Source organism: Didymella exigua (genome assembly GCF_010094145.1).
Source record: "Didymella exigua CBS 183.55 unplaced genomic scaffold M421scaffold_28, whole genome shotgun sequence".
NCBI lineage: Eukaryota > Fungi > Ascomycota > Dothideomycetes > Pleosporales > Didymellaceae > Didymella > Didymella exigua.
Genome location: NW_022984802.1, coordinates 84,036 through 104,532, shown reverse-complemented (window position 1 = coordinate 104,532; position 20,497 = coordinate 84,036). Strand labels below are relative to the sequence as shown.

The 20,497-nt window shown below is 54.9% G+C and overlaps 7 protein-coding genes across 7 annotated transcripts; 4 read left to right on the top strand and 3 right to left on the bottom strand.

The window, feature by feature from the left end:
- The first annotated feature begins 189 nt into the window (after window positions 1-189).
- M421DRAFT_238222 (uncharacterized protein) lies at window positions 190-1,441 on the top strand. Its single transcript, XM_033588464.1, has 2 exons — window positions 190-697; window positions 747-1,441. The coding sequence occupies exons 1-2, from the start codon at window positions 446-448 to the stop codon at window positions 1,305-1,307; spliced, it is 813 nt and encodes a 270-aa protein (XP_033445780.1). The 5' UTR covers window positions 190-445; the 3' UTR covers window positions 1,308-1,441.
- A 351-nt stretch (window positions 1,442-1,792) lies between these two features.
- On the bottom strand, window positions 1,793-4,335 carry M421DRAFT_238207 (sterol O-acyltransferase 1). Its single transcript, XM_033588463.1, has 6 exons — window positions 3,783-4,335; window positions 3,284-3,733; window positions 3,145-3,234; window positions 2,517-3,094; window positions 2,118-2,464; window positions 1,793-2,070 (listed from the first exon to the last, which is right to left on the bottom strand). Exons 1-6 carry the CDS (start codon window positions 3,938-3,940, stop codon window positions 2,044-2,046), a joined length of 1,650 nt encoding a protein of 549 aa, XP_033445779.1. The 5' UTR covers window positions 3,941-4,335; the 3' UTR covers window positions 1,793-2,043.
- A 35-nt stretch (window positions 4,336-4,370) lies between these two features.
- On the top strand, window positions 4,371-7,667 carry M421DRAFT_423620 (AP-1 complex subunit gamma-1). The gene is made up of 7 exons (XM_033593524.1): window positions 4,371-4,526; window positions 4,579-4,702; window positions 4,766-4,954; window positions 5,004-5,514; window positions 5,561-6,025; window positions 6,075-7,229; window positions 7,284-7,667. Exons 1-7 carry the CDS (start codon window positions 4,517-4,519, stop codon window positions 7,377-7,379), a joined length of 2,550 nt encoding a protein of 849 aa, XP_033445778.1. The 5' UTR covers window positions 4,371-4,516; the 3' UTR covers window positions 7,380-7,667.
- Window positions 7,668-8,277: 610 nt separating this feature from the next.
- On the top strand, window positions 8,278-9,867 carry M421DRAFT_69494 (glycoside hydrolase family 47 protein; the record flags this gene model as incomplete). Its single annotated transcript, XM_033596613.1, has 2 exons — window positions 8,278-8,507; window positions 8,559-9,867. 2 exons carry the CDS (start codon window positions 8,278-8,280, stop codon window positions 9,865-9,867), a joined length of 1,539 nt encoding a protein of 512 aa, XP_033445777.1.
- A 160-nt stretch (window positions 9,868-10,027) lies between these two features.
- M421DRAFT_103071 (uncharacterized protein) lies at window positions 10,028-10,966 on the bottom strand (the record flags this gene model as incomplete). The annotated part of the gene is made up of 2 exons (XM_033586869.1): window positions 10,028-10,545; window positions 10,600-10,966. 2 exons carry the CDS (start codon window positions 10,964-10,966, stop codon window positions 10,028-10,030), a joined length of 885 nt encoding a protein of 294 aa, XP_033445776.1.
- A 332-nt stretch (window positions 10,967-11,298) lies between these two features.
- Window positions 11,299-14,236, top strand: M421DRAFT_7790 (uncharacterized protein; the record flags this gene model as incomplete). Its single annotated transcript, XM_033597365.1, has 2 exons — window positions 11,299-11,842; window positions 11,898-14,236. The coding sequence occupies 2 exons, from the start codon at window positions 11,299-11,301 to the stop codon at window positions 14,234-14,236; spliced, it is 2,883 nt and encodes a 960-aa protein (XP_033445775.1).
- Window positions 14,237-17,536: 3,300 nt separating this feature from the next.
- On the bottom strand, window positions 17,537-20,199 carry M421DRAFT_423615 (uncharacterized protein). Its single transcript, XM_033593523.1, has one exon. It carries the CDS (start codon window positions 19,920-19,922, stop codon window positions 17,814-17,816), a length of 2,109 nt encoding a protein of 702 aa, XP_033445774.1. The 5' UTR covers window positions 19,923-20,199; the 3' UTR covers window positions 17,537-17,813.
- Window positions 20,200-20,497: the final 298 nt, after the last annotated feature.

Genomic DNA, 20,497 nt, shown 5'->3' with positions numbered 1-20,497 from the left:
AGCTCTGCCCCAAAGCCGAAGGCTGGACGCTGAAATGGAAGGAGTAACAACAGCGAGCTTGTACGATTGAGTCTGCGGCTCGCCTTACCGGTATCCGTGGCAGCGCCAGCTACCCTCTGGTAAGATGCACCAAGACTATTCTCCCGCGTCTAATGCTCACACCAATCAAAGTATCCCTAACACCCTTTCAGCTGCTACCGTCAAGCCACTACCTTCGTCAAGCCGAGACAGTCACGGGTGAGGATAAATCTGGGTTCTCGATCAACGCCTAAACAGGGGACCGGGTTGGATCTGCGGGGACGACACATGGACTTCAGCTGTGATGCAGCTCTCACGTTGTCGCCGGAGGTCATCGAGAACCATGGCTGAGTGAAAGCATATAAAGACGCGTTGAACGTCTACAGAGGCTCGATATGCACTTCGCTGAGATACGATCCAAGGCAAAATGCACTTCTTTACAGTCACCGCCCTACTGGCCTCTTTGGCTACCCCTACTGTGTATGCAGCTGCGACAACCAAATCATTCGTTGCTTGTAGCACTGGCTATGGTCCCAAGTCAACCTCTTCCTTGAAGACCGTTTCCAAGATCTTGACGTTACCTCTCACGGCTACTCGCATCACAGTAGTCATACCCAAGGCGACTGTCACGCCCAAAACGACCGTCACCTCCACCTCTACGGCGACTTCAACAAGTAGCGTACGTCATGCTCATCTGGAGAAGGAGCGATTGACTAACTTCGCACTAGACAACGCTTACGCTGCCACAATCAACTTCTGTTTTCACGGAGACACTGACGAACTCGTTCTTCGAGACCAAAAGCGAGACAGTAACCGTGTTCACGACGTCGACTACCCTCACGACTACAACAGATACTGGTGGCACGACCACAGTTGCAGCGTCCGCCGGCTTTGTATCGATTGAGTCGTCTATCCCAAATTCACAGAAGAAAAGGCGCGCTATTGCTGGCAAGCCGGTAGATGCACGGGCTGAAATGGGCTTGGTCGACCGAGCCGCTCCGAAGAAGTACCATCTTAAGTTCCTTCCTGGAGGAGGAGTCACGGTTTCCCCTGCGTTTTATCCGACTGCTGTTGGGTGTGGAGGCTTCGTGGCTGTGATTACGACCAAGTTAATCACGAAGACTGCAGCTAAGACGAAGACTCTTACGGCTCCTCAGCCTACCTCCTACGTTACAAGTACCTCCACAGAAGTTACGACTGCCACTATCACACCCATAGTTGCCTCGACGACCGTGACAGAGATTGCTTCGGTAAGAACAAAGGCGCCCCCCCCGATGCAAACATACTGATTACCCATCTAGACCACGCAAACTACCACGACCACCTTCTCAACCACCTCCACTGTCAGTGAGACAGTCACCGTCACCGAGAGCGCGCCGCAAGCAACTTTTTACGCAGGATGCGCCGACGACAACATCATCTTCAGGGTCAACAACAACTACATAAACAACGCGGACTTCTCCTCAACCTACGTGTCGTTCGACACGAACAACGCGTATGACTGCTGCGTGGCGTGTATGAAGAATCCAAAGTGCGGCGGAACCGTAGGCAGAGCCTCAACCCGACAGTGCTATCTGCAGATACAAGATGTGTGCGCACCCGCCAACCAAGCGTGGGGGCTGTTCACAAGCTCGCTCAACAACGGTGGTATATTTGCCAGCAACGGGAACTGCGGACAGGATTATATCGTTAGCTAGTGTTGAGTCCTGAGTGACGATGCCGTAGTCTTGCTCTGAATAAAGCTCGTCTCTGGATATTCGCGCTCTGTGTAGTCCTGAAATGTGCGAATTTGAGTTCTGCTTACGTGCAAAGGTGCTAATTAGTACTTTCTATTCTATTCTGCAGTAGTATGAAGTAAATGGGCAGGTCTTTTTACATATGAGAGAAGAGCAGCGTGAGTATATTGTTTTTCGATTGGACAGCGTGACTGAAAGTAGGGGAGAGAGAGGGGGGTATCTCGCGAGCCGTCTACAGCAAAACAAACACAGTTGCACATCTATATCCCGTCCGCCTGAGCGTGTGGGTCTATACAAGGACGTAAAGCGCGCACATCTAGTGATCATCAGCCGTGAGCCTGTTTGACGAAGTAACCGACTTACCATGCTCAGCCCCAGCACCATGCTACACCAAAACAGCACGTTGTTCAGCAGCGTCCTGCCCTTGACATACTTGCTCCTCTGCACCATGACAATCGGCATCTGCAGCATCATAGCGCAGAAGCCGTAGCCGCGGAACTTGCGCGTGATGCAGCCCATGACCAGCTCGTGCGCCAGCGCCGAGATCAGGAAAGTGATGAGCGTGGCAAGAGGCCGCGAGAGGTGGTTCTTGCTTGCCGAGTAGACGTGGCGTCGGAAGAAGTGGTGCACGGGTATGTTCCACTCGCGCGAGAATTCGAGCCAGTCGCAGGAATTCCACCAGTCGGCGTAGAATTGGCGGTCCGCAAAGCCTGTCTTGCGTGTTAGCTGTAATTGCACTCGTTGCGCTGATGGTTGGCTTACGTGTGATCTCGGCAAAGGCGCCGAGGATGTATTCGAAAATGACAAGGAAGGTGAGTAAGAATGTGATCATGAAGGGGAATAGCAGGCGCCCAATGGTCTCGGCAAGGATCAGGCTGAAGTCCAGTGCGCCTTTGGAGTGATACAGGGCGATTGCTGATTCGTCTAGGACTGGGAGGATAAACTCTTCGGTTGTGATGACCATCAGGAAGATGCAGCCGAAGACGGCCAGACCTTTGTAAAAGACTTCCAGCGGGCGGATGTGGGTCACGCGAGGGTATTCGAGCTCGTAGCAGAGCGTGGGGCAGAAGATGTAGTCGACCCAGTTGTAGAGGTTGAGGTTCTCTGGGTACGACACGCGGCCAAGGGGTGACGAGAGCTCAAAGGCAAGATCTTCACGAAGCTGGCGCAGAGACTCTTGGTTTGCAGCATCAGGGGTGCTCTGACTTGGCGATTGTGGAATCTCGTGTAGGTGCGTGCGAGGCTTGGGGTATCGAACTGCCGCAGCTTTGCTGGCTTTCTCAGGCGTGTCCAGGTCGTTGAGGCGGCGGAGCGTCTCACTCAAGTGGCCGTTGTAGAAGCTGTACAGGCGGTGAGCGACCAGAACGCTCGCGTCCTTGGTTAAACTCACGCATAGGAGTGCATCTTCATGAAGATTGCAAGCAAGTGCAGGGTGAAGAAGACCTGAGCAGTCCAGCTCCAGTCGCGAATGAAGGGATATCTGCGCAGCGTCAGCTATTCTGCTGCTGTCCGTAGGAGAGCATACATACGTGCACCAAAAGGAGAGCCAGAAGGCCTGGTATATGCTCTGGATCGCCATCCCCAGCTGACTCCACCGCAGTGAACCCTTGCCGTTCAAGAACAGCTTCTGAAGTGGAAGCGCCAAGGCTGTGCTCCCCACCATTGCGCCATCGACTAGCCCCAGCTCCCACACCTTCTCTCTGAACAGATTCCATTGTCGTATCTGGAAGGGGTAGCCGGTCTCCTTGACCTGGCGCAGCATCGAGGTGATGACCATGATGGCCAGGCCGATCCAGAAGAGCACGAAGAAGCCGTGGAAGTCATGATAGTCGCTGTCTGGGTCGAAGTGCGAGACGCGACCCACGTAGTCGATGGTGGGAAACATGCGGCGCTTCTGCTGGGCGCGGATCTGGCGGCGCGCAGAGGACGTGGCTTGGACGGAGGGAGGGGCATCGGCGGGGATGGGAGTCGTGCTACCGCTGGAGGGCGTCAGTACATGGCGTGCGGGGCAGAACAGCTCCGTCAGACCTCGAGATCCCTGACGCCGCCTCCAAGTGCTGCTTCACAGACTCGTCGCTGAGCTGTGGCTTGAGGAAGTCGATGCGCGTGGGCTTGCGCGGTCGCGGTGAAACATGTTCTGTATGGCCGTTGTGTGGGTGCGCGTCAACAGAGGTAGACTCGGCCATGATGGTCCAAGAAAGCGTGCATAGCAGGAGGACGAAGGAGAAGACTAGAAGTGGCACTACTGGTGGACCGCGACATGTGGTGGTCAGCCCGTGATCTGCGACGTGCCCGGGTCACTCGGTGCTGTCAGAGGCCTCCGAGACAGCCGCGGTCTGTGACTGCAGCGGCCCTGGGGAAGCAGTTTTGCTGCCATGGAGCCAAGTCAGAGCCAAGTCAGAGCCAACATGGCGACTAGATCCAGCCTCACGCACAGTATATACGGCGTAAACAGGGCGCTTGGGTAGGCGCGCCGGGGTTGCATGCACGATGCTCGATGTTGACATCAGCGGCTCCGCGAGTCAGGCTGCGACAAGCTCGGGCTGCAGCGGAGTCGCGAGTCGCCGTGCGCCGACCCTGGCTCGCTGGCTGTAAGGCTTACCTCACCGTGCACCACGAATAGTGCCAACGTAGCCAGCAGCGCAAACAGCAGCACCAAGCGACGGCAGCCCACATCCACGCCCCGCGCCCTCGACGCCTGCACGCGACTGCTCGATCCTCTCCCGCGTAATTCCTGGGGTGGGGTCCCTGCGACCGTCACCATGGCCTCGCGTACGCCAAGCATCACACCCCCCAGCGATGCACGCATGCTAAGGAAGCCTAGTCAAGCAATTCATTCGAAATGTGCGAGCCGCGAAGACAATCGCCGACGAGCGCGCTGTCGTGCAGAAGGAGAGTGCCGCCATCCGTGCCAGCTTCAGGGAGGAGAGCCACGACTCCAACGTGAGGTGCGTTGCAATGCAAATGCCATGTGGCAGCAGCAGGAGGGGCACAAGTTGACGGTGAAGCAGGAGAAATAATGTTGCGAAGCTCTTGTACCTCTTCACTCTTGGCGAGAGGACGCACTTTGGACAGATTGAGTGTCTGAAGCTGCTGGCATCCCCGCGATTCGCCGACAAGCGTCTGGGTTACCTGGGCACCATGTTGCTGCTGGACGAGAACCAGGAGGTCTTGACACTGGTCACCAATTCTTTGAAGAAGTTGGTTGCCCTGGCACTTGACAGCCTGGAGAAGCTGACCCCCGAACAGCGACCTGAACCATCCCAACCAGTACACGGTCGGTCTCGCGCTCTGTACCCTTGGCAACATCGCCTCCGTCGAGATGGCCCGAGATCTGTTCCCCGAAGTCGAGACGATAATATCTAGCGCGAACCCCTACATTCGCCGAAAAGCTGCCCTGTGCGCCATGAGGATATGCAGAAAGGTCCCTGATCTGCAGGAGCACTTTCTAGACAAGGCCAAATTGCTGCTGCAAGACCGCAACCACGGCGTGTTGTTGTGCGGCATCACGCTAGTCCACAACTTGTGCGAGGCAGACGAGGCAGAGGACGATGAGAATGGCGTCAGGGACATTTTCAGGCCCCAAGTCCCCGCTCTGGTCAAGATCCTGAAGGGTCTCTCCTCATCAGGGTATGCGCCCGAGCACGACGTAACAGGCATCACGGATCCTTTTGTCCAGTGCAAGCTCCTGCAGCTGCTGCGAGTCCTGGCGCGCGGCCACGTCCAGGTCAGCGAGCAGATCAACGACATCCTCGCCCAGGTACGTGTCCAGGCTACTCTAGGGAAGCCACGGCTGACATGTGTAGGTCGCCACAAACACAGACTCATCCAAGAACGTTGGAAACTCGATCCTGTATGAGGCCGTACTCACCATCCTCGACATTGAAGCAGACTCTGGCCTTCGAGTGCTCGGCGTGAACATTCTTGGAAAGTTCCTCTCGAACCGAGACAACAACATCAGATACGTCGCACTCAACACCTTGAACAAAGTCGTTGCAGTCGAGCCGAACGCCGTTCAGCGCCACCGCAACACCATTCTGGATTGTCTGCGCGACCCTGACATTAGCATCCGCAGACGTGCGCTCGATCTCAGCTTTACTCTAATCAACGAGAGCAACGTGCGCGTGCTGATCCGCGAATTGCTTGCTTTCCTGGAAGTTGCTGACAACGAGTTCAAGCCTGTCATGACATCACAGATTGGAGTCGCAGCCGATAGGTTTGCGCCGAACAAGAGATGGCACGTCGATACCATGCTGCGTGTACTGAAGCTTGTGAGTGTAAAACAGCTTACTCTCTTCCAGCGCTAATCCATGTCTCAAGGCCGGCAGCTACGTCAAGGAGCAGATCCTCTCATCATTCGTTCGATTGATCGCCACCACCACGGATCTCCAAACGTACTCTGTACAAAAGCTCTACGCAGCGTTGAAGGAAGATATCACACAGGAGGGATTGACTCTAGCAGGCTCTTGGGTCATTGGCGAGTACGGCGACGCCCTTTTACGCGGTGGGCAATATGAAGAGGAGGAACTCGTCAAGGAAGTCAAGGAGAGCGACATCGTCGATCTGTTCGAGACGATTCTGAGCAGCAGCTATGCTGGCCTCATTGTCCAGCAATACATCATCACAGCCTCGATGAAGCTGACAACACGACTCAGCGACGCCGGTCAGGTCGAGCGCCTCCGCAGACTGCTGCAAAGATACGGCTCCAACCTTGATGTCGAGACACAGCAGCGAGCGGTCGAGTACAGCAACATGTTTGGACATGACGCCATCAGGAGAGGTGTACTTGAGAAGATGCCACCCCCAGAGATCCGCGAGGAGTCTCGCGTCCTCGGCGAAGCCACGAAGAAGCGACACTCCAAGGTCATCAGCAAGAAGAAGGCTGCTCCGGCAGCGACAGAAGATCTCCTTCTCGATCTCATGGGCGACTCTGCCGCACCGGATACAAATGGTGCAGCCAGTGGCTCTCAGCAGAACCATGACCTTTTGGCGGACATCCTCGGTGGAGGCGGAACATCCACAACTTCACCACCCCCTCACACGACATCGCCTACACCACAGTCGAACGTTGCAAACATTATGGATCTATTCAACAGCGGCTCACCAAGTTCATCAGCACCTTCACAATCGCAAGCACCATCACAAGCAGCATCGATGGACTTGCTCGGTGGTCTGGGTGGCATGTCATCGCCACCACCCCAGACCTCAACCCCTCCAGTGGCCTCGGGACCGCCCGCACACCCAGTCTACAGCAAGAACGACCTCGCCATCACTTTTCAGCTCAAGCGTGACGCCAACGCCGTCCAACTGCTTGCTCGATTTCGGAACACAGGAGGCATGGGACAACTGTCTGCAGTCAATCTGCAGGCCGCTGTACCAAAGAGTCAAAAGCTGCAGCTGCAGCCTATCAGTACCAGTGAGCTAGGTGCAGGACAAGATGCGACACAACAAATGCGAGTCACATCTGTCAATGGGGTAAGCCTGCGTATTTCCTGCGTCAAAAAGAGACAGACTGACACAAAACCACAGACCCCACCGGCGAGACTCAGACTACGACTCAAGCTCAGTTACGCAAGCGGCGTAGGTCCAGTGCAAGAGCAGGTTGACTGGTCAGAGCCGACATGATTGCTGGTGCCGCGGAGTGAAAGAGATGGTCGACAACATAGACCAATGGAACGAATTCGATGTCCGACTGACCTACTACATCACCATTTTGCAGATGACCTAACAGTGTTGAAGCTCGAAGTGAGAATAGGATGCGGGTGGCGCGGAGATTAATGCACGGCTACATTCCCGGCGATACTTAATTAGCTGCAGCAGTTCCCCGCACCCAATAGGTAATGGCGCATATGGTCAGGCACGCAGCCCACCCGACTGGCTTCCCTTTCAGTCCCCTTCGTGAGTACAGCCAAGCATTCTGTGGATAACTGCACCGGCCAGGATTCCGATGCGCTTTGCAGTATCGATGCCGAATCGCCTGTGTCACTGACAGAGCCTGAGGAAGTAGCCCGTCGCTGAGGAACGAAGATCAGAACAGAAAGCAACGACATGCAAGGCTGTCGGAGCGGAGTGATCTACAACACATGCTAGATGGACGCACAAGATATTGGCTGCACGCGCGCCGTATGACAACACCGTCATTTCGGCCTCGCACCTTCCTCAACCGAAACCCAATCACGCGACAATAGCACATGCTTTACCATTCACCTGGGACAGCATGACCTTATTGGCGCACAACCACCACCTCCATGTCGATTGCAATCACAACGTCGAGGCAGACGGCTAGATGATTGTTGCTGGCCAACATGACCATTATTACCAGATGAGTTCCTTGCAAAGGCTCACTAACGGTTTAGACGGCATTAGTCTGTGTGTATATTGGCTCACATTATCACATCGTTCCCTGCCTTCCCCCGACCAAGCTTCTGTATAAAGGAGGGACCAACCAAGCATTCCGCTCGTTTTGCTCTTCGCAATCATAAAGTCCCTCGATTAGACCCTCAAGGGTCAACAACAGCTTGCAATGGTTCGTCCCCGCGTTTGGGCGCTCAGTGCTGTCACACTGACTGTTGTCGCTGCGCTCCCTGCAAATGCACCCGAACATGGTGCCTGGGGTAAACGTCAATATGCACCTCCAGTTGATCGAGCACAGGCTGTCATCGACACGTTCAGGTTGAGTTGGGAAGGATACTATCAATATGCGTTTCCCAATGACGAACTCCATCCGGTCACAAACACATACGGGAATTCGCGGTACACACACTCCACTGAATAGCTACAACCCGACCACTGACACATATCCAGTAATGGCTGGGGCGCTTCCGCCGCCGACGCGCTCAGCACGGCGCTCGTCATGGGCCAAAAGGACATTGTGAACCAAATCATCGCCTACATCCCCACCATCGACTGGTCTGTAACCTCGAGCACGGTGTCGCTCTTCGAAACCACAATCCGGTACCTTGGCGGCATGCTGTCAGGCTACGACTTCCTGTCCGGCCCGCTCGCCCACCTCGCCGACGACCCAGCACACGTCACCGCGTTGCTGACGCAGTCCATCAACCTCGCCAACAACATGAGCTACGCCTTCAACACGCCCAGCGGCGTGCCCTACAATCTCCTGGACTTCACCTCCGGGGGCGTGAGACCCGAGCCCAACGGCCTGGCCACAGTCGGCACCCTGATCCTCGAATGGACGCGGCTGTCGGACCTCTCAGGCGACCCGTCGTACGCGGCGCTCGTCGCGCGCGCAGAAGCCTATCTGCTCTCCCCTTCGCCTGCGAGTGCGGAGCCGTTCCCAGGCCTGCCGGGCATGAACATCGATCCGACGACGGGCGAATTCCTCGACGCGTACGGCGGCTGGATCGGCGGTGCAGACAGCTTCTACGAGTACCTGCTGAAGACGTACATGTACTCGCCATCGCGGTTCGCATCGCTGCGAGACCGCTGGGAGCTCGCCGCCGACTCGACAATCACCTTCCTCGCGAGCCAGCCGCTGACGCGGCCCGATCTCACCTTCGCAGCCATGTACAACGGCACGCAGGTGTTCCGGACAAGCGAGCACCTCGCGTGCTTCGACGGCGGCAACTTCATCCTCGGCGGCCAGACGCTGGGCTCGCAGCGCTACATCGACTTTGGGCTGCGCCTCGTCGACGGGTGCCGCGCCACCTACGCCGCGACCGCGACCTCCATCGGACCCGAGGTCTTTGGCTGGGACGCCGCGCGCGTGCCCGCCGACCAAATGGCTTTTTTCGCCCGCAACGGCTTCTACATCCTCAGCCCGGGGTACCAGCTGCGCCCGGAGGTCATCGAGAGCTACTACTACGCGTACCGGGCGACGGGGGACGCCAAGTATCGCGAGTGGGCGTGGGAGGCGTTTGTAGCCATCAACGCGACGACGCGGGTGGGCAGCGGGTACAGCACGATTAACGACGTTAATGTGCCCGGCGGCGGCGGGTTCGCGGATATGATGGAGTCGTTTTGGTTCGCTGAGGTGCTCAAGTACAGCTACCTCATCCAGGTGGACGACGATGCGCCGTGGCAGGTGGCGAGAGATGGGAATAACACGTGGGTGTGGAACACAGAAGCGCATCCTATGCGGGTCGCTGGGGCGTGAGGGTGTTGGGGAGGTGGATTATTGTGGAGGGCGGTGCGGGGGTGTCATTGCTTCGTAACGAGTTTTGCATCGCTGGGTTTGAGCGCTTGGGGGGATTTGTGGGCGACGGCGTCGCGGGTATGTCATGCATATGATGTCGCTGTGCCAAATGGCCTGGGTGCTACTCGAAGAAGCCTCCATCGCTGTCCTCATCTGCTTCTCGTGCCGCTGCTCTTGCCTCCCTCCTGTTCGCCGGCACGATAAGCGGCGCGTATGTCTTCTTCTTGGGCGGTGCATCCTTCGCTGTCGGTGTCTTTGTCTTCGCAGACGTGCTCTTCTTCGGTGGCGCGCCGGGTATGTCTTCCCTGCTCTTACTGTTCCGCAGCGTCTCCAACGTGCCCTCCTCCATGGCTTGCTCCACCATCTTCCACACCATGACGTCGCCTTTGGGTCCATCGACCTCCTCTGGTTTGCTCTTTGCTTCGTCGCTGTCGTCTGTCCCGGCGTTCTTGGACTTTGGTTTCTTCGACGTGGGATATAATGACGAGTACGGCTTCATGAGGGGGTACGATATGGCGTAGTTGACGTCAACCTCGGCGTTGTGTAATTTCTTCTGCAGAATAGTCTTCTCATCGTCGTCTGCGGCCGTGGCGAGCTCTTTCTTCAGGCGCTTCATGACGCGGGTCGCTTTCTGCCGATCTGCAGCCGTCAGTATGCGCCAGCCTCACGACACCGACTGTTGCTGTGCCCTACCAAAGAACCGGACTTGGTGATATTTCCCAATCATTTTCTTCCTGTACTCGCTCTCCCTGGCTTTCATCGTCTTCTCCTCGAGCTCGTGCTCGCACGCCTCGAGTTCGCGCTCCCTCTCGATCCGCGAGCTCGCCGACATCTTGTGCTTGGGGACGTTGTCGACGTGCGCGAGAAGGCGTTTCAGATCGCGTATCCGGTTCTTGAGCGCGTTCGCGCTGGCGCCGTACTCCGAGTCCTTGTCTTTGGCGGCATTGGGCCGCTTGTGTCGCGTCTTGCCGGCGTTGGGGAACGAGCGCGGCTTCTTCGCCGTGGCGGGCTCGGCGGCTTCGACGTCAGCGACGTCTTCGTGCTTGCGTTTTTGCGACATGGAGGCGGTGCTTTGGTGAGGTTGGCAGAATTGTAGAAAAGTTCGAGATGCTGGCTGGTAGGAAAGTTTTAGCGGGGCGGCACTTGCCGTTCTTATCGATTTGGGAGGAGCGATAGGGCTGATGTCACGCGTCGGTTGCATTCACCCTTGGCCCCTCCGCGTCTCCACTCGTCGTTCTTTCGATTGGACGCGGATGAGTCCAACCCAATGACGCTTGCCTGTAGTCAACATATTGCTCCTCGACCGCTCCTCGACCGAGGTTCAATGAGTCCTGCACGAGCTAGATTCTGGTACTTTCGGCACAGTGGTACTTCGTCCTGGTGATTGGCAACATGGAAGCTGCCATCAGGTGGTCGCCGCACTCCACGCGCTATCAGCCTCGCTTCTTGATCATCGACGTTGCAGGCAACCGGCTCCGACTGTGTGAGATCGAGAGCTTCTCGGGGTCCAAGGTCAACTATCGACAGATTCTGATACGCGATAAGCTCCCCAACTACACAGCTTTCGACTGGTCCAAGAAAGATCCTGATGTCGTCGCTATTGGCTCGGCTTCCGGAGAGGCACATATTGTGCAGCTGGACCCTACCAAGCCCGAAGGCGACTTTCTGCACGCATTTCCTATCCGGCATCAGAGGAAATGCAACTCCATCGCCTTCAGCCACAAGAACCTTCTGGCGACCGGTCTGGACAGGGTGAGGAACGATGTCTGCTTGAATATCTATGACATGAACGATGCAAGATTCACGACCAAAGACGAGCCATACCGAAAGCTCGCAAGCTCAGAAGCCGTTTCCAGCATCAAGTTCTTCAGGGATCAGCCCGATACGCTTCTTGCAGGCGTTCAGAGACAGTACGTCCGGCTATACGACCTCCGAGGTATGTCCAGTAGCCAACAGCAGCAACCTGTGCCTTTTATGCTGACACCCGGCAGATTCTGGTACGCAGGGTGTGGCTAACATCCAGACTAAGCAAGTGCACAGCATTGCAATAGACCCACTGGACGAAAACTACTTCCTCTCTGCGGGAACCACTGGCGACCCCACCGTGACCGTTTGGGATCAGCGCATGGTGAAACAGCGCAACGATAACAACGGTGCAATTCTCGAATACAGATCTATCGTCGACAACAGTCAGCCAGCGAGCATCTGGAGTTTGCGATTTTCTGGTACCAAGAAGGGAACATTCGGAGTCCTCGCCAACACAGGAGAATTCAAGATCTTAGAGCTGTCCCAGCACTCGCACCGTCTGGAGACACTCAAATCAACAACCGACACCACGATGGCACGTGTTTGGTCATCGCCACATTATACGAAAGTCTCTCATCATTTGCGCCACCCGTGGCACAGCAAGGACTTTCCACAGAAGCAGAAAGATCGTGTAATGGCGTATGACTTCATGGCGGAAGGTAGCCCACTCGACGGGCAGTGCGCACTCGCGCTGCATGCCAACCGAGAGGTGGAGGTAATCAAGGTGCCACCTCCTGCGCCGCGCATCAATGTGAGCGCCCTTGAGGAGATTTACAAAGATCGCACTACCATCGCCCGACCAACGAGCCGCCATGGAACTGTAGCGGAAGATCTCTCTGCCTTACAGAACGAGGCGATAAGCAGAAAAGGCGGACATGGCCCTGCAGATCTGTCCGAAGACTTTGACAAGCTCAGCATGACCGATCATAACCAGTCAACCACGCAGAAACGTGAACAGATTCTACGTCTGGCATATCCTGACACCAAAGTATCGCTTTCCGATTACCTCGCTTTCCTGCAAGGTTCCAAGCGTCGCTGCCAGGAAGGGTACTCCCTCGGATGTGCACAGAATAAGGTCATTGTATCGAATGATCCCTGGCTGGCAGATGTATGGGACTTCGTTGAGCGAATGGACACCCATGCGCGTGGAGATGGCATGGTTGGCAACGGTCTCGAATTGAATTACCTTGGTATCGAGCCCATCTGGAATAACAATCTTGAGATGTACGATGAACGACGCATCGATCCAGATACAAACACGAGCCAGAACATGTTCCTGGATGCAGTGAAGGAGATAGTGGAAGCCAAGAACTTTCCGCCGTTTGAAGGGGCGGACACAAAGTTTCCAGAGAACAGGCAGCTCTGCCTTAGCCTGTGTGGATGGCCGCTCGATAAGAAGGGCGTGCAAGACAACTGCGAAAACCTCATCGCAGCTGGAGAGCCTCTGAAAGCAGTCGTTCTTGCAGTATTCCAAGGCTATAAGGACATCGCTTTGGCGCTGCTACGCACCGCACTGCAACAGGAAAAGCTGCCACAGGACCACATTGGCCTCGGTGCCGTCATCGCCTGTGCTTCTCCTTCCTCCGGCGTTCCTGTCGAGCAGCGCGAAGCGTGTGCATGGATGGCTGAGATGACTATAGACCCGTACCTGAAGTCGCTGCTGACATACTTCATAAGCGCCGACTGGACCGCTGTCGTAAACATGGCCTCGCTCGCCCTCGCCGACCGTGTCGCCCTCGCCCTCAAATACCTCCCCGACATCGCCCTCTCCCACTTCCTGTCCGACACAACCACATCGCACGTCCAAATGGGCTCCATATCCGGTCTCCTACTCACTGGCCTAACAACACGTGCCCTAGATCTCCTCCAAGTCCACATGGCCTCGCACCCCTCGGAACTGCAAACCGCTGTCCTCCTCCTCTCGCGCGCTTGCCCGCTCTACATCCAAGATCCGCGCTGGTACCTCTGGAAAGACATCTACCTGGAGCAAATGCAGGTGTGGCGTTGCTTCCTGGAGCGCACACGCTACACAAAGGAGCACAACGCGCGGTCCATAACGCGCGATGGCAACGCCCGAAACAAGCCCACACAACCCAGCATCGCGATCCGCTGCGCACAGTGCCATCAGAACCTCGCCTTGCGCAAAGAACAAGGCAAGAAAAGCAGACTCGTCCCCGTCATCGGCGCACCCTACCACGCACAGCACCCTGCAAATCCCAAATCCGCAATCCTGCACAACAAACCCGCTGGGAAACACTCAACCAGCTCCCCGGCGCTCGCGTGCCCTAACTGCGGTGCCCAGATGCCCCGCTGCGGACTGTGCATGATGTGGCTCGGCAGCCCGGATCCGACGAAGCCCGGCGGCGCGGAGACGCTGAAGGGCGAGGATTTGGAGGCGAGGCTGATGGTGTTTTGTATGAGTTGTGCGCATGGGTTCCATGGGCATCATGCGAGGGATTGGTTTGCGAGGCACGCCATGTGTCCCGTGCCGGATTGTCGGTGCATGTGCGGGCTGTTGAAGTGAGTGGTGGGGCAGTGGGGTTGTTGACCCGACGCCTTGGATGGGTTTTGAACGGAAGCAGGGAGGGTGTGACACTGGATTCTGGAGTCTTGCGGGTACAAAGTCGCTTTCACCATGTGCATGGTACCGCTCGTTGCGTCCTGGTCTTTGGAGCAGATGACACTCGCAGATCAGGTCAAGCGTGGAATTCGACGTGTCACGTTTCAAGCTCGATCAGGAAGCAGACTGGCAAGCTTGTACTTCTGCGTTCCTCGTCGCCGGAAGAAAGGTCAGAGTCTTACTTCATCCGCGCCCCTCGATGCGACAGTGGGATCATCGCAGTCGATTGCGATCGTGTTCAATTTAAGAATGAAGCCTGTGTTGGATGAATGCCCATTGGAGCGAGGGGCTTTTATGTGTACACAAACAGAATAAAGAGATCTAGATGCAGCTGGACATGTGTGTTCTTGTAGATACGAGGTTTCAGCCCTGCGCTCGGGCTGTCTAGAGAGCAGTGTTGGTTGCGGAAGGAGAGCCTGCAGAGCGAAGGCCGCAGTCTGTATCCATGGTTGGCAGGATTGCAGTGCTCGCTGGTAGAACCACGCGAATTTCTCGGTGTTGAAGGGACTGGAAACGACCGACCACATGTCAGGACCATGATCCTTTTGGGCTGTTTTGAAAGCAGGGATATACGGTGAAATAATGTTGTTAAGCTTCAGAAGACCAGTTTTGGGCAGAAAGTCAATAGCCGTGAAAATTGTGAGCACCTCTCTGCGACTTTGGTCTCGAAACAGCTATGCACGACTGACTCCCGTGGAATCAGACTAGAAGGAAGGTAGTGTCTGTTAGGCCGAGGCAGACAAGCAGAGCCACATCTGTCTGAAGCAACCGTCTCTCAATTTGGGAAGCAGAGACGCACATGAACTGATTCTTGATCTTTTTTTATTCTGACGAAGGGAGGGGTCATGCATTCCGCTTTCGTGCGTCTTGAGTCGCAGTCATGCATGTTGACGATAGGCAGACATGAAATGCGCGTTGTTATAGAAATTTATGCAACTTTGCAGACATGGCAAGGTCTTCGATGCTTTTGAAGAGCTGACTACTTTGGAGTGGTTTAGGTCGCGCGCTTCACGGCAGATTCCTGGATGACGTACGACAGTGACTTCGTCGGCAGAGAGTGATTTCGTCGGCAGAGACACGACTGCAAAGGCTCGAATTGTGTCAGCCAGCACCACACGTTACTTGTGCGGCAAGGCTTCATGTATCTTTTTACAGCCCTGTTACGCTGTAGTTCTCAGAGTCGAATCACCCATGCGAGTCGTTGTTTACGTTGTTAGCGGAGCCAGCCAGGTCATTTGCATTGGGTATCAAGCCTTTGATCGCTCGATGGAGTGCGTTTCATAGTTCCGATAAAGCTACTGGAACGGACAATTGCATGTGCATACATACAGCTGATTCGACTTTTGCGGCACTTGTTTGACTTTCGCCGACCGGAGCTTTCCTTGGGAGTGAAGCATGCTTGAAGCTGGGAAAACACACATGTATGGCCTCGTGCTGTCTTTAAAAAGTATAGCTAAGGTAGAGGACGAGAAATCGTCCCAGCATGTGAATGAGAGCGCTGGGTTTTGAAGTACATTCAGGAAAAGACAGATTGTATGGAAAGGGATTGGACGATGAGGGTGACATTTATATTGACCACAATGTGAGACTGCAAGTATACAAGAGTCCAAACGACCTCTTTGAACATCTTATGTGAGCACACAGGACAAGCAGGCATAGTATGACTGTCGTGCTACTTTGTTGCAGAGAAACAATGTACAAGTTGTACAACAGTCTTGAAATATTTCGGAGGAGGATTCCAGTGGTGTCTTAGAGAAGAGTGCGTAAGCAAGATATCGGATGGTGGCATTTTGATTTTTTATCTTCGCAGAGCAATCACATGATGAATTGCCACCATCGCTTTCAGTCCATGTCGTAACTGGCTTGCCGGAAAGGTAAGAACAAATCTGGAACTGGAAAAGCATTTTGATCCAGGAAGAAACATAAAAGGAGCTCAGATCCAATTTGATTCCACCGGCGTCAGGAACATCCGCGAATTTGAACTTTGTTTTTTGCATGAGAATTGTGCGCAGAGGAAAAGAATATAGACCAGTAGTTGGCCAGCGTTTTGCCCTCCATACAGCAGAGATATCCGGGCCTTCGTTGCTGTTTTGATTTTGAGGGAAAGGAAGTGTCAATAAGCAGACAAGGTGAGGAGAAACAGGTATTTATAGACAGGCCAGCTGAAGATCTCTAAAAAGGGAAGAGCAAACGGTCGTGACAGGGAGCAATCACGTGCCGCGCGTAACAAGCTGTCGATGCCATTTTGACACGACTAGAGCGTCATGTTTGTGTCCCGGATTGGGCGATAGACATACGAAGAGAGTCATTGGGCTGTCTGACCGGCGGAGAATTGGGGTTTTTGGTAAAGATTTTGAGCGTCCGGACGTAAGAGGCCAGCACACTGCATGTTATCCTTGCTTTCGATGTCCAGATTTACATGTCGCAGAGATCATGTTCGTTCCTCTTCTGCGTCAGTGTATGCAGTTGGAGATATTGTGTGTGAAATCGCAGCTTTTGAACATTAAGTGAGAGCAGGTGTAGCCGAAGGAATCCCAAATGCGAGTTCTTGAATATTCATCAGGTTGTGGTGGTAGCGTGGAGTTGTGTATAACCATGTGCCATTTGCGAGACCAGAGAAGCGGGGACATTGAAGACCAAGCGCAAGGATCTGATTACTGGATTCCGAGCAGAGAAAAGCCAGACATTCATCTTCTTGTTGCATTTTTTGAGCTTTAATTGGTCAAAAGAGGCGAAACCAGCATCGCAATTTTCCGTTTTCCAAACGCGAAGCACATGGCCTCGTCACTGCTCATTTAGGACAGAAAAGTTGCTCGATGTCTTGGTAAATCCTTTTGGTTTCGGCTGACAGTCGCATGAGTTGTTTGTCGTGTGGTTTCAACATCCGCAAAAGACCCGATCGAAATAAACAGAAAAATCACAGTGACAGCAGACTTATATACCACCCCGACTGCACCGTCAAACATGGGGCGTTGTGAAACAGGGTTTGAAGCGTGCAGACACAGAAGCAAGATGTTGGAACCATCACGATATAGCAGCCTGGATTTTGGTATTCGATTTTGGAGCAAAGAAGGGGACGGACATGAATCCGTGCCTTTGGCTTTCGATACCTCGCAGAACAGATATGGTGTGTGGTTGTTCTGTTTTCGAATCTTGGGTGATGGCGGATATTATTGAACACAGCAAGACGTGAGTAGATTCGGGGTTTATATAGCCATCTTGCGGGGTACAGACGAACAGTCCAGGATTGCCATCACCTTGCATATCGACTGGTGAGCGCTCGAGATGAATGGTCCTCCTGAGAGTATGTAGTCAACATGCTGACTGCCGTATGATACGATATGATGCTCACACTGATACGGTATTACAAATTCTAAGCTAGACATATAAATGAACAATGATGCTGGCTAATCATGACCAGCCCGGAACGCCTTGTCAAGCCTATGCTGCGCGATGCAGAAAATTCCACGAGTTATACAGTCTATAACCGGACCCTGCCCTCCTCAGCTCGCCCGCCGAATAGACTCAGGAACCCGTTCCCGCTATCCGCCCCCCTCGCTCTTCGCCCGGCATCGACCTCGTCATCGCCGCCCATCCATGCCGGCCGTGTGATCGTGAAGTCCGTGCTGTCAAAGGTATTCTTGACACGATTCGCAAAGTTCTCAAAGAAATTCCCTGAATCTTCATCGTCCTCGACTATCGGTCTGCTCCTCGCCGGTCGTGTCCGTGGTGCCGGCGCATTCGACACCATGTCTGCGATGTTACTTGGTCCGCCAGCAGCCGACACTGTGTTATCCGTATACCGCTCACTCAGCAGACTCGTGCTCGCGTCATTCCGACTACTCAAGCCCAGCACATTCCCACTGCTGCCCTGGATTTCACGCTCGATCAGCGCGCGGCCCTCGCGCCATGAGCCACTCCCCGCGTACGCCCCGGACTCATCTTCCTCGTCCTCAAGCAGGTCGCCGAAACCGCAAATATTCCTGACCTTGCCGTACAAGCCGAAAGCAGTCGCAAATACAGGAACAAGGATGAAGATGGGGAAAAACGCCGAGAAGTTCTTGCCCAGCGGGCTCAAATCGATGAGCCGGCCGAGAAACTTATGGAACATGGTCTCGCTCCAGATCGGCTTGTCTGTCATGGTGAGGAAATTGTAGCTCAGCGGGACTGTGAGCTTGGCGACCTGGAGCCCGTACCATGTCGCCGATTCCTGGTACGTGTTTCGCCGAACAAGAGCGCGGTTGCCCCAAATCTTGACCTCGGTGAGCGAGTAGAAGGCGCAGATGCACATGTAACACAGCCAGGAGGCGGCGATGACCTGGCCGCCAAAGCCGATTTGCGATCGTGAGGACGAGGACCGGTGCACGACAGTCCAGCCGATTATGGACAGCTTGTGGCCTCCGATCTCTTGGATTTCGCGCACGCATTCCGACCAGACTATGGATATGGAGGCGAGGATCGTGACGAACCAGGTGAAGTAGGTCAACGCGGGGATGATGTGGACGTGTAGGATGTAGCGGGTGTATGGCGTGAGGATTGAGAGATGGGAGTGCCAGTGTTGTGGAGACGGGCATGCCAAGCTGTTAAATTCGAGGCGTTGGCTACCTTTGGAATCGAGGATGGCTTGCGTACGGATGGCGTTGCGGACGATGATGTCCCATTCGTTCTCGAAGCGGTTCTTGGCGTGTCGAGCTCTCTTCAGCTTTCGTGTCAAGTCTGCCAGGTACCGTTCCGTGATGACAGGTGGGATCGTTGATGCGCTCGAGTGGCCGACGGTACCAGCTCTGCTCTCCGGTAGACTGCCCTTGTCGGCCAGCTCATCGATCCACTCCTGGAACTCTTTTGCGGTGCTGTTCTTTCTCTGTTTGAGCTGCACAACCTGATGTTCGCACTGATCCAGCTTCTCCAGCGCCTCAACAAGCTTCTCATGAAGCTTCGGTGCCTGACCCTGAGTCTTCTTGAGCCGTCCGCTGATGCTTGCATATCTGAACAAGCTCCGCGGGAAAGCCACGAGTCCATGCCCCATCAGGTAAATACCGAGAATCAGACCCCACGTGTACGCCAATGCCATAGCCAGCGACTTGAACGTGTCCAGCTCGAACCCGTTGTACCAGATCAAATACACAGATCCAACAACACCGCACCCCAGCATAATAGCCCAGTATCGACCATTGCTCCTCAGTGCATATAGTACTCTCGCCCTAGGCTCACGATATCCAGAATCGCAATACTCGCCCAGCAGCGGCAGGATCGCCCATGTCAACGCGAATGTGAGCCAGTATACAATGCGCCATGATTTGTACACAACAGTATCGGACAACCAGATGCCTCGTGCGCCATCTGTGTCCGTCCCCGCGCTGCTGGCGAGATCGATGGGAAGCAGCACTACAATGCTAGCCGGAAGCGCGATGGCGAGGAACACGGGGACGACTACGTGCGCGGGTGTCGTGCGGAGGGGGAGATAGTAGCGCAGGAGCAGGAGGACGAGGCCGCATATCGAGAGCAGTGAGAAGACGAAGAAGGCCGTAGAGCCAGCGGCCGAGGACGTCGTCGAGTACGAGGGGTCTTCGACGTGTATTGGCGTCGCCATGGTGGGCGGGCGCTTTGTGAAGAAGGAGAGATAATCTTCTGGTGCCTGGCCGACTTGTCTCCACGGGCCTCGCAGCTGATGAAGCACGCCGGGAGTTTCGGAAGGGAGGCGCACAACGCGTCGCTACCTCTCGCACATGGTCTCGATATCACTGAGCTCTTCGTGTACACAGACAAGCTTTACCGAGCCTCGTAGCCGCTCAGGAGATTTCGGCAGCTCAACACGTTGTTTGCGCTCGACTTCTGGACCCTTTCGTCATCTGCAATGATTAGAGCTGTTTGGGCGCATCGTCGACGATTGCGGAATGCCGCCACTCTGCCAAAACTGTCTAATAAATGCACTCTCTTTTAAGCACGTCATACCACAGGTTTCATTGCAGCTGCGGGGCGCGCATACAGCACTTGACTAATCACCACCACCATCACCATCTAGATTCCAAATCACCCTATACATAACCGATACACTCCCAAGTCTCACTCCCCAACCAGACTCCCAAACCGTACGTCAAATTCTTCCCTGCACCGTTCTTAACCCCATGAATCCTCGCCCGACTTTGCGCAATCAGCTCACACACG

Coding starts and splice junctions, on each gene's coding strand:
- M421DRAFT_238222 (XM_033588464.1), top strand. CDS start 446: ATGCACTTCTTTACAGTCACCGCCCTACTGGCCTCTTTGGCTACCCCT. Junction 698..746: donor CGGCGACTTCAACAAGTAGC/GTACGTCATGCT, acceptor ACTTCGCACTAG/ACAACGCTTACGCTGCCACA.
- M421DRAFT_423615 (XM_033593523.1), bottom strand. CDS start 19,922: ATGGCGACGCCAATACACGTCGAAGACCCCTCGTACTCGACGACGTCC.
- M421DRAFT_423620 (XM_033593524.1), top strand. Junction 5,515..5,560: donor TCAACGACATCCTCGCCCAG/GTACGTGTCCAG, acceptor TGACATGTGTAG/GTCGCCACAAACACAGACTC. Junction 7,230..7,283: donor GAGTCACATCTGTCAATGGG/GTAAGCCTGCGT, acceptor ACAAAACCACAG/ACCCCACCGGCGAGACTCAG.
- M421DRAFT_238207 (XM_033588463.1), bottom strand. CDS start 3,940: ATGGCCGAGTCTACCTCTGTTGACGCGCACCCACACAACGGCCATACA. Junction 3,734..3,782: donor GCGGCGTCAGGGATCTCGAG/GTCTGACGGAGC, acceptor GACGCCCTCCAG/CGGTAGCACGACTCCCATCC. Junction 3,235..3,283: donor TGGCTCTCCTTTTGGTGCAC/GTATGTATGCTC, acceptor GACGCTGCGCAG/ATATCCCTTCATTCGCGACT.